The following is a 12,595-nucleotide window of genomic DNA, read 5'->3' as shown; positions in this document are numbered from 1 at the left end:
GTTGGAAAGTAGAAATCAGAATCTGAATAACGCGTTTATTCATAAGAATGGTTGAAACATTATTTGAATTGTTAGTGTAAGTATACATAGTAACCTTTCTGTGAGACTTTAAATGGACTATAACAGTTTCAGACCTGGAAATGATCTTAGATATATTCTAGCTTAACTTCTCATTTTTTAGGAATGAAAAAGTCTTTGAAGCAAAAAAAAAGTTTCAAATGACTTGCCTTGTTCAGATTGCTAGTACAACAGGCAAGACACTTACTTTGCATACATCCAACCCAGGTTCCATCTCTGACACCACATACATTGCTGTGAGCTCTCCAGAAGTGATCCCTGAGCACAGATTGCTAGTTAGTGCAGAGCTGTGGTTAGCTGTTTGGTCATTGTACTCCTGTTTTAATATTTTCCACTATGCAGTATGGCTCAGTGATGGAACAATCTATCCTTCATTTATTTTATCTTCCTTTATATTGCGTAATCATTTTATAGTCATTAATATTTATGTGCATTCCTTTACTGCCCATATTTATTATATTTCCAAAGCAGTTTAAGCACATCTTGTTTTCCCTCAAAATCTCCTACCATGGAAATTTCCTACATAAATTACTGTAATTTTTTTTATCGGGGGGAGGGGGAAGGGGAGATTTGAGCCACAATTGACTGTGCTCAAAACTTATTCCTGGTTCTGTGATTAGAGATACTCCTGGTAATGTTAAGAGACCAAATGCAGTGTTGGAGATCATACCTGGATCAGCTGAATTCAACGCAAGCCCATTATCAACTGTGCTTTTTCCAGCTCTGTGTAACCAAACTATTAAAAAGCTTTCAGGAAAGATGCCTCCCTTATAGCTTGATCCTACATTCTAATTATTCTTCTTTTCTTTATAGAGGGTGTCTCATTGGGTAATTCGGAGGCAGACAGACAATTGCTAGAAGCTGCAAAGGCTGGAGATGTAGAAACTGTAAAAGTAAGATGTAATCCTTATCTTTGGATTTTTACAATTTTGAACAAATATATACTGTTATAAAATAATATTATGTCCCTTGTTTCAAAAGGAGGTAGTGCTAATTAGTTCTGTAAGTTAAGGTCATTGAGTAATAAAAGAGACTAGTTTTATGCACATTTGAGTAAATATTTAACAATTCATAAATTTAACCGCGTGTTGTGAAAATGGATTTTCTTTCAAGAACTTAGTCATCTGTCCCCCTAAAAGAAAATGATATATCAAATTACATTATTTACATCTGACACACACAGGTATCTCTACAACACAGTTCAGTTTTTCTTTTTGTTGCTTGTTCGGCTCTATGAGGACCTGGTATTTAATGCAGTAATAATGTAGTATTGCTAAATTTATCAGGACTTGAGTGTTTTTTCCTTTCATAGAGCAACCACCGTTAGCTATTAAAAGCCCCATTTCTTAGAGTAGAATTCCCTAGAATAGCCCTTCCACAGTTTCCGTGTTTTGTTTTACTATAGAATTACATGTAATGTCTCAGTGAACCAGATATTTCTGTTATGTCCTGAAAGAGCAAGACTGCTTTTCAATTCGACTAATATAAATTAAATTAACCCAGATGTTTAATTAAATCTTGACTAATGCTGTGGGATGGGAGGGGAGGTTATCATGGGCTGGAAAATAAGAGGAGTGGAGGGTTAAGATGGGATTTTTTTGTTGATACTGTTGGCTGTTTCTTTCATTGTTGTTTTATGGTGACAAAATTGAACCCGGGTCTTCACAAATGCGGTAGATATGTTCTACTACTGAGCTACATCACAAATCCACTAGTTTTAGTTTCCAAAGCTAGTAGGGTGGAAAAAAAGCCTTGCTCATCCCCAAGAATTACTTACATAACTTAGAAGATGAGAAAGGCATAGATGAGAGGACCAGAAGACTTCCCAGTAAATAACAAGATGGAATAAGTATAAGTAGCAGATGTTTCTAAAATACTGGTCTTAATGAGACAGGGAAATAATTCAGACATTTTCAATTTCTGCTAACTAAACTTGAAATCAACAAGTCCAAATATGTGAAGTGGTATCATCTGACTTCTGTGTTTTGTTCCATAGAAATTGTGTACTGTCCAGAGTGTCAATTGCAGAGACATTGAAGGACGTCAGTCTACACCACTTCATTTTGCTGCTGGCTATAACAGGGTGTCCGTGGTAGAATATCTACTGCAACATGGAGCTGATGTACATGCTAAAGATAAAGGGCAAGTGTGATAATTACATAGCCTCTCTTCTTAACTTAAATCAAAGAGGAAGTCTGAAAATATTTTTATGACAGTGACTCTTAATTTTAGGGAAATGTTATTAAACATTAGCTTAAATTCAGTTAAGATTTTATGGCAGGACTGGAACGAGAGTAAGCGGGTAAGGTACTTGCCTTGCACACAGCTGACCTCGGTTCAATCCACAGCAACCTATAGGTCCCCCAAGCCCTCCAGGAGTCAGAACCAGGAGTTAGGCTTGAGCATCGTTGGATGTGGCCAAAAAAACAAACAGGGATTTTATGGCAGCTGTTTTTTTTCCTTTTTGGGTCACACCCATCGTTGCACAGGGGTTACTCCTGGCTCATGCACTCAGGAATCACTCCTGGTGATGCTCAGGGGACCATATGGGATGCTGGGAATCAACCCTGCGTAGGCTGTGTGCAAGGCAAATGCCCTATGCACTATGCTACTGCTCCAGCCCCATGGCAGCATTTTTTTTTAATTTATTTTCCTAATACCTTTTTTAAATATTTAATATTTATTTGAGGTGGAAAGGGTTGGAGTCATACCTGGTTATACTCAGGATATATTCCTGACTGTGTGCTAGGGACCACTCTTGGCAGTGTTCAGGAGACCATACAGTGTGCCAGGAATTAAACCTGATTGAGAAGTGTGCAAAGCAAGAACCCATTTGATTATGCCTCTAGACCACCTTATTTGTAATGGCTAAAGAGATTAGCGTAAGGGGGTTGGAGCAATAGTACAGCATTAGGGCATTTGCCTTGCATGCAGTCAACACAAGTTCAATTCCTGGCATCCCCTATGATCACCTGAGCCCAACAGGAGCAATTCCCGATCACAGAACCAAGAATAACCCTTGAGCACTGCCATGTGTGGCCCAAAAACAAACAGATTAGTATGATAGTTTTGTAACATAATGTCTTAGTTTATATTACTTAGTTTACATTAAGTACATAAATAGAAAAGTCTGTGTTTTTCTATTTATCTTTAAATTATTTCTCTTTAAAAATAATGATTGGGGGGCTGGAGTGATAGCACAGCGGGTAGGGCATTTGCCTTGCACACAGCCGACCCAGGTTTGATTCCCAGCATCCTATATGGTCCCTGAGCGCCGCCAGGAGTGATTCCTGAGTGCATGAACCAGAAGTAACCCTGTGCAATGCCGGGTATGACCCAAAAAGCAAAAATAATAATAATAATAATAATAATATAGGGAGTTGTTATGGTTCTAGATACTAAATATATTGATACTTATTTTATTCTCTGCAATTTAAAATTTTCCTCCCACTTGACACCCTCTTCCCTGCTAAAAACTTCCATTTCTGCTTTCAGTAAATTTAGGTCCTATAAAATATGATCATTAAAGTGTATTTGGTAATTCCAATTTATGAGCTATATGTAATTATTTATATCATAAGGTCTTTGTGTTGTGTTGCTCATTTAAGTTTTCATTTCAGAGGCCTTGTACCTTTGCATAATGCATGTTCTTATGGACATTATGAAGTTGCAGAACTTCTAGTTAAGCATGGAGCAGTAGTAAATGTAGCAGATTTGTGGAAATTTACACCTTTACATGAAGCTGCGGCAAAAGGAAAATACGAAATTTGTAAACTTCTGCTTCAGGTATGCCAAAATACTTGAATAAACTGTATATCATATAGAATATTTTTGTAATTAAGATTTCATATAAACAATGAAAACTTATACTAGTAAGAGGATAACAAGCAAAGTTATGTAGTTCTCTCTCTTCTTTCCCCTCCCCCCAGTTCTCTGTCTTTATTTTTGTTTTATTTGGGGGGCATACACAGATGTGCTCAAGACTTACTCCTATCTCATTGCTCATGGACCACTCCTGGCTGTGCTTAGGGTCAAACCCAGGTTGGCTGCATGCAAGGCAAGCGCCTTACTTGCTAATGCTTTTTCTCTGGCCCCAGTTATGTAATTATCTTACCAGATTTCAGAATGAATGTTATAAATACTACTGTCATTTTAATCTTTAAGATGTTTACAACACATAGACCTTTTGGTGGGTAAGGGGCGGCAAAAACTCAGCAGTGCTCGAGGGCTTAGTCCTGGCTCTGTGCCCAGGGATTGAACCCTGGGCAGATTGCATGCGAGGGAAGCAGCTTACTCACTGTATTCTCTCTCCATCCCCCACATATTATTGCTTAAATCTGCTATCATTATGTAACAGTTCTCTCTCTCTCTCTCTCTCTCTCTCTCTATATATATATATATATATACAACACACTGTGTGTGTGTGTGTGTGTGTGTATGCCTCTCAGCCTGGCAAGCTCTCCGTGGCATATTCAATATGCCAAATACAGTAACAATAACAGTTTCATTCCCCTGGCCCTGAAAAGAACCTCCAGTCGTTGGGAAAGACGAGAGGCTGCTAAAATCTCAGGGCTGGAACGAATGGAGATGATACTGGTGCCAGCTCGAGTAAATCAATAAACAATGGAATGACAGTGATACAATATATATTGTAAAAATATTGTTAAATATATGCTTTATTCGAAGATGAAAGCTAAAAATAGGAAGCATGCAAGTTTTAATAAAATATTTTATTTTGATTAGTTTAAGTTTCTTACTGTATTGTTGATATTTTGTTTTTGTTTGTTTTGGAGGACCACATCCAGCTGTACAGGCTCAGGCCTTACTCCTGGCTCTGCACTCAGGAAGTTCTCGGGAAAACCATATGGGGTGCCTGGGATCAAGCCCGGGTCAGCCACGTGCAAGACCAAGTGCCTTACCCATTATACTATCTCTCTAACCCCTGCATTATTTCATTTTTAAATTCATTATTGGACCAGAGAGAGTACAGAGGGAAAGGCGCTTTCCCTGCACGTTACCAATAGATTCGATCCCTGACACCTCACCAGAAGTGATCCCTGAGCACAGAGCCAGAAATAAGCCCTGACCACCAAAAGAAAGGCAGGATTTTGTTGCTTAAGGGTTTTGTTTTGTTTGGGGCCGCAGTCCTTGCATTATCCTAACTCTGTGCTCAAGAATGATCCTTGGCAGTGCTGGGGGCACCATACGGGATCTAACTGGAAATTGGCATTGCTGCATGAAGTAAATGCCTTATCTTCTTTAATATCTCTCTGCCCTGGGGTTTTCCTTTTATTGAGGTAGCACTGCTTCAGAAAGGCGTCTATCACAGCTCACCACCAAAGTGCCATCATTTCAGCTCAACTGCCTCCCTACTCCCCCACATAACCTACTGTTAGCTCAGTTCTTTGGTCAGAATCTAAGGATTTGTTCCATCTTTTCTAATACTCCATTGTGTGTGTGTGTGTGTGTGTGTGTGTGTGTGTGTGTGTGCGCGTGTGTGTGTGTGAGTGTGTAATATTTTTTATATTACATCATCTTTATCCACTCATCTGTTTTGGTTATTGAGTTATTGGTACTGCAGTGAACATGGGTGTACATCTAGCTTTTTAAATTGGTATTTTGGGGTTCTTTGGATAGCTATTTAGAAATTAACTTCTAGATCCTATAGATTTTTTTTTTTTTTGACTTCTTGGGTCACATCTGGTTCTGCACACAGGAATTTCTCCAAGCGTTGCTCAGGGAACCATATGAGATGCCAGGAATCAAACCTGGGTCGACCGTGTGCAAGGCAGATGTTCTACCCATTTTACTATCACTCTGGCCCTGGATTCAGTTTTTTGAGAAATCTCCTAATCTTCATACAAGCTGCACCAATTTAAATTGGTGAATAAGGGCTCCTTTTTCTCCATACCTTTCCCAGGATCTGTTGTTTGTGGACTCTTGATACCAGCCATTCTGACAGATGTGATGTGATAGCTCATTGTTATTTTATTGTTTCTAGTAAATTTTTAGTGGAATTTGGATTTTCTATTTATATAGCACTTCATTAACAATAGGATTGTTAACTTTTTTTCAAATTTAGATTCCTTTTATTTTTTCCTTGCTTCATTACTATAACTAGCACTCTCAGTATAAATCAAATAATCTTTATACAGCCATATCTAATGACTGATCTTAAAGAAGCTTCCAGTTTTTGCAGTTGTGTATGATGTTAGTGGGTTTGTGTATGATGTTAGTGGGTTTGTTGTATCTCACCTTTCCTGTGTTAATAATTTCTATCTCCATTTTAAGTGAATGTTGGACCTTATCAAATGCTTTCTCCACATCAAATTGTTTTTGTCTTCCCCTTTGTATTTTAACATACTTGTGCATATTAAACCATCTTTGCATCCCTGTGATACATTTTTCTTGGTCATGATATACTGTCCTTTTAATGTATTGTTAACTCAGTTCCCTAAGTGTCTTGTGTCTGTGATATATCAGTTACATTAGCCTTTAAAGAGTGTTTCTGTACAAAATAGTTTTCTTTGGTATAGTTACACTATTTTTCTTCTTCTCAAGGAAAAACTTAAGTCAACTCCTCTCTTCTTGTTTTTCACATCCCCAGCATGGTGCAGACCCTACAAAGAAAAACAGAGATGGAAATACTCCTCTGGATCTTGTTAAAGATGGCGATACAGATATCCAAGATCTGCTAAGAGGAGATGCAGCTTTGTTAGATGCTGCCAAGAAAGGTTGTTTAGCCAGAGTAAAGAAGTTGTCTTCACCTGATAATGTAAATTGCCGTGATACCCAAGGCAGACACTCAACACCTTTACATTTAGCAGGTAAATTAATGCAGTTTTTATAGATTTATGCTGGTGACCACTAAGATTCATTGTGCCTAAGTGAAATATATTTCCTGTATCTAAAAAGGTTCAAATCATATATTTTCCAGTTTATTATATTGGGGTGGGTTGGAGGGTGCACACACCCAGCTGAGCTCAGGGCTTATTCCTGGCTCTGTTCAGGGATCATTCCTGGCTCTGCTCAGGGATCATTCCTGGCTCTGCTCAGGGATCACTCCAGCAGCTCAGAAACTGTGGAGTATCGGGGTCATATCAAACCCGAGTCATAAGTGAGCAAGGCAAATGTTTACCCATTTTACTCTCTCCAGACCCCACTTTACCACAGTCTAGTGTATGTGTTAAGACAACTATACTTCAGGCTTACTCTACATTAGTGTGTTGCATTCAGTAAAAAACAATTGGAAGAGACTTCCCTAGTCACTGTGTATTTTGGAACCTTTATTCCAAATCACCAATATGTTTGGATCATGTTTGGTGAGTTTTGTCTATAAAAACATGGAAAATATACCTGTTTAAGCCAGTCTTCCTGGTGAGATACAAAAATGTTTTCATTTTTCTGATAATAGTTAAATATAAACAGGAAAAAATGTTTTGAAAAAAATGACTTTTTATTATGATTAATGCAACAGAATATAGTGGTGGGGATAAAGTGCTGACTCAAATAAAACTCTTAGCTGATTTTTTAAAACACGGTCACTTGCACAGATTTGATCAGGGTCAAATGTTTATTAAACCAAGCTTTTAAATGATATGCATCTACAGTCTACACAAATATACTACACATGCAAGAACAGGGCACTTTGATTCAAACAAGTGGGGAAAGTAGAGGTCACTGGGAAGTGTGACGCCTCACCACTCCTGGAGGAAACAAATTTAAAGTCTTGAAAAACTTGAAGTTATATGAACTTCATGGAACTGGAGAGAGAACTCAGTGAACAAAGTGCAAATTTTGCATGTGGGAAGTCCTGGTTCAATGCCCAGCACTGCATAGTCTCCACCCAGTTTGATTAAAAAAAAAAAGTTACATTAACCTCTTGATAAAATTATTGCCTAACAAAATTAGTTTGCTTGACCTACCTTAAAATAACACAAAACAGATAACTTAAGCAGCATAAATTTATTTCCCTGCCATTGTGGAGAGGAAAGTGTTGTAAAGATTGTTTTCTCCTGAGGACTCTTCTTAGTCTGCGGTTAGCCACCTCCTTGCTCTAGCTTCACATGGCTTTATCTTTGTTTTGCATATTGTTCCTGGTGTCAGTATTCTTATGTTCTAACATCCTCACTTATTTATCTCCAAGTGTCACATTCTAGGGTTCTGAAGCCTAAAGCTTCAGCATATGATTTTGGGGGAACACAGTTACGTGTGTATAGCGTTTTCATTTATAAAATTGTACCCCACTTGTTCATAATACAAGTGTATGGCATTGCAGTTTCAGAATAACTTTTTAAAGATAGATTGAATATTCTAGAGGCTGGAACATTGAACTTGATATTCTACATATAATAACTTGAGTGGACTTGCATCATACATCCTTTTGTTACAAAAATATATAGGATTGAAAAGAGAAGAAAGTAATTCAGGCATTCCAGCTCCTTTGTAATATGAGAGATGGAGGTCTATTCTTACCTACCTTCATTTTGGTTTCATATTGTAACTGCGTGTATGTATTCCCAGTGTTTATTTAGAAGAACACTTGCAGGGCCGGGAAGATAGCACCAAAGGCATCATGCATATTTGCATGCACAGTGCCCTCAGTTCAATTCCTAGTACTAAACTACTAAACTTTTCCAGCTGTGTCACTCTGATGGCCTCCAGCTCTGCTAGGCCCAGGCAGCGCTACACTGCCAGGCCTAAGCATTGAGCCATAATTACCAGGCAAGGTATTGCTGGAAATGGCCCAGGTCATCCCCCAAATACTACTGGGAGGCCGCCCTACCCCCACAAAAACGGAGATCACTTTGGTTATACTTATTTTGACCTTTGGGAAAGGAGTTAATTCCATATTTTGTGTGTTTGAGAGCATTTTGGAAGTGATAGGCACAAATGATCACGTGGTGAGGAAAAACACTTTCTACTTCTACTATCAACTAGAATTTACTAGCATATGTACAAGATGTGACCTGGCCTCTGGTTCGAATTATTTAACTTTTTGTCTTGGTGGTAGCTAATCTAGAATATATAACATTGTCGGCAAAAAAAAAAAAAAAAATCTGTTGTTTTCTAAATGGCAAATACATTGTGTGTAACAAATAAATATTTCTGCCCACTTATGCAGTATACCTTTAGACAGAAGGAATTTTTTTGGTTTTGTTTGGGAGCGGATGGGGGAAGGAAGCAGTGAGAGCCTCCCAAGTAGTGTTAGAAGGACTTGAGACCCCTCCCAGTATTTCTTGGCATCCAGGCTGACATTTCAGTGCTGCCTAGGCCCAGTAGTGTCAGATATTGCCCTGGTGGTATTCAGCTGGCTGACTATGTAATGCCACAGATCAAACTGGGACAAGAGCCTTTACCAACTCTCTACTATTCCCCCAGCGTTCAGAAAGATTTTTATGTTCAGTGCAGTAATAGTTTTGAATGGTAGGTAATTATGTTAGCAAAGTTAATTTCTATGTTTGCCCTCAGTCTCTGAATTTGTGTCAGATAACACACTTTGCCATAAGAGTATATGTTAAGGGCATGGAATGTGGCTCAGGATTAGAGCACCTGCCTTGTTTATGTGAAGTTCTGTGTTCAATACCTGGCACCACTCCCCAAAAAAGAAAAATAAACACAAAATACTCATACTCTTACAAGGTAGATGGCAATTCTACTTAAAAGAGTGCATATGTTATGTGTTTATTTTTCTTTCTTTTGAAATATTTGAAAATAGGTTTGGGGCCAGAGATAGTTTAGCAGGTAGGGCACTTGCCTTGCACACGACCAAATCCTGGATGCGTGTGGTCCCCTAAGCCCGCCTCAAGTGATCCCTGAGTGTAGAGCCAAGAGTAACCCCTGAGCATCACTGGGTATGGCCCAAAAACAATAAATAAGTTAATTAAGGTTTTCCTGGGTATCCTGAGCAACTCTTGAGAGGTGCTCCCCCCAAAAGAAAAAAAAAAAGTTTAAGCATACTAGTATTTTAAAAATGAAACAGAAGAACTTAGTTTAAATTTTGCTTCATGACTTTAGCAGCAAATAGGTTTTGCTGCCCAGCTTAAAAGAGATGTATTTCTAAGTTCTCTCAAATGTTCCTTAAAGCGTGCTTTAGTGGACTTTTAAGAAATAGGATTTTCAGACTTCTGCAAGTATATGCCCTGTTTTCCTAGTCACTTGTCTTCCTGACTTGGCTTTTTTGTGACTGCATGCCTTTTACTTGAGACTGTACCTAAATTCAGGAACTTGTATGTAGCAGTGTGAAGGCAGGGCTTTTGATAAGATTGCGGGGGAGGGGGGGAGGTGGACACACATGTAAACAAGTTAATCAATATTTCTGTAGCACTGTCATCTCATTGCTCATCAGTTTGCTCGAGCAGGCACCAGTAACGTCTCCATTGTAAGACTTGTTGTGTTTTTGGCATATCAAATACACCACGGCCAGGCTCTGTCGTGCGGGCGGGATATTTTCAGTAGCTTGCTGGGCTCTCCGAGAGGGACAGAGAAGTCAAACCCAGGTCAGCACACGCCCTACCCGCTATACTCCAGCCCAGTATAACTGAGAGTCCCTAAAATGATGCCATTGCTGAAAGTTTCCAACTTGATAATTGTTTGGTTTGGGGGTTTGTTTGTGTTTTGTTGGTGGTGGTGTTTTTATTTTTTGCAGTACTCAAGGCTTAATTTTGGCTTTGTGTTCAGGTATCACTCCTGGTGGGGCTCAGGGGACCATATGGAATGTCAGGGATTGAACCTACATGGCCCCCCCGAAGCACCATCAGGTGTGGCCCAAAAGCAAACAAGAGAAAAAACAATGGGTAACACCCCCGCCCCCCATAATATGAAATTTTAATAGATTCTTATGAGAAATCATGTAAAATCTTTTATTTTTTAAATAATGTCTAAGCTGGTCTGGGTAGATAGCTTAGAACTGAAGTTACGAATTGATTGCATGCAGGAGATCTGGATTCCATCCCCGGCACTGTATGTTGAGTGTGTATGAGGAGTAACTCCACCTACCCCATCACTGAGCTGGGAATAGGCACTGCCAGGTGTGACCAAAAGCAAAAATCAGAAACGAAGGATGGTTAATGTAATTATTTTTATATTAATAAATGAAATTTATTTGTTTTCCTTTCTAAATTAGCTGGTTATAATAATTTAGAAGTTGCAGAGTATTTGTTACAACATGGAGCTGATGTAAATGCCCAAGACAAAGGAGGACTTATTCCTTTACATAATGCAGCATCTTATGGGGTAAGTTCTCTTCATACTACCTTTCAAAATCTCTGAAATTTTTTAAAATGGAAATCAGTTTTGTAGTTCAAAGAGGATTTAGTTTGACTTACTCATTCCATCGGAGTAAATATAAGAGCAAAAAAAGTAACTCTAAAATTTCAATTCTCAGTCTATTGTATGCCTTCTGTGTTACAGATGATACAGTTTTAAAAGTCATTCTTTTTATACTCTTAGCTCTTGTTATCGATGAGATGTTGCTGACTTTTTATATTGGCAACCTGAAAACCCTCGGGATTGATAGAAATTTTTAGAGATTCAGATGCTTTTATTGTTCCTGGCTTTTAGCAGTCCTGAATGCTACAGCTAGTGTTGACCATAATATAGTTTGTGTAATTGAGGAAAGTTGATGATTTATAAGTTAATTTTCGTCATTGACAACACTTGAATAAGTGAGACATTTTTAAAGTCTTAATAGTTTAGTTCCCTCCTGTGTAGAATTTTTAATTGTTTTCTTAAGTTTCTTAAATTATAGAAGTGTCTCCTGTAATTTTTTTTCCCAACAAGCCATAATTTATGATGCTGGGAAGAAACACAGTTCTTTCATTTACAGAGTAACTTTTAAAATAGAAAATATTGTTATATAACTACTTTCTTAAAGAACTAAAGTGTCAGGGTTAGAGAAGTAATGCCTCACATGAGGCAACTGACCTGGGTAGAATCCCCAATACCACATGGTACCTCAGGCACTGCAAGGAGAAAGTCCTGAGCACCTTAAGTAGGACCCCTTCAGAAAAAACTTACCAAGTAATAAAGTAATATTTCAGACTGTAACAAGAATATTTTCTTTTACAGCATGTAGATGTAGCTGCTTTACTAATAAAGTATAATGCATGTGTCAATGCCACGGACAAATGGGCTTTCACACCTTTGCATGAAGCAGCCCAAAAGGGACGGACACAGCTTTGTGCTTTATTGTTGGCCCATGGAGCTGATCCTACTCTTAAAAATCAGGAAGGACAAACACCTTTAGATTTAGTTTCAGTAAGTGATGGGCTTTTTAAAAAAATCTTAATGTTTTCTTGACTTGTAGTTCACATGACATATATCAAGTATTTTCATGATATATGTCGCGTGTTTTGGTTTTAGGCCAATTTAAAGTTACGATATCTTCTCTATTAAAATGCAGCAGTAAAATTACCAGTTGTTGTATTTATGCTGTGTACTTTTTGAAAATGGGAATTAAATTTTCAGGTAAAATAGCCTTTTTATTTTAGTTGGGTAACTCAATTAAGGTAGGCCC

At 38.2% G+C, this 12,595-nt stretch overlaps 1 protein-coding gene across 1 annotated transcript in view; it reads left to right on the top strand.

The window, feature by feature from the left end:
* Positions 1–12,595, top strand: part of TNKS2 (tankyrase 2) — a 66,158-nt gene that overhangs the window by 34,508 nt on the left and 19,055 nt on the right. The window contains exons 13-18 of the mRNA XM_055118812.1: positions 892–971; positions 2,075–2,220; positions 3,699–3,864; positions 6,686–6,905; positions 11,204–11,313; positions 12,148–12,336. Of these exons, the coding sequence (XP_054974787.1) occupies positions 892–971; positions 2,075–2,220; positions 3,699–3,864; positions 6,686–6,905; positions 11,204–11,313; positions 12,148–12,336 (911 nt within the window). The remainder of the gene's footprint in view (positions 1–891; positions 972–2,074; positions 2,221–3,698; positions 3,865–6,685; positions 6,906–11,203; positions 11,314–12,147; positions 12,337–12,595) is intronic.

This window comes from Sorex araneus, chromosome 11 (genome assembly GCF_027595985.1).
Source record: "Sorex araneus isolate mSorAra2 chromosome 11, mSorAra2.pri, whole genome shotgun sequence".
NCBI lineage: Eukaryota > Metazoa > Chordata > Mammalia > Eulipotyphla > Soricidae > Sorex > Sorex araneus.
This window is presented reverse-complemented; position numbering and strand designations above follow the sequence as displayed.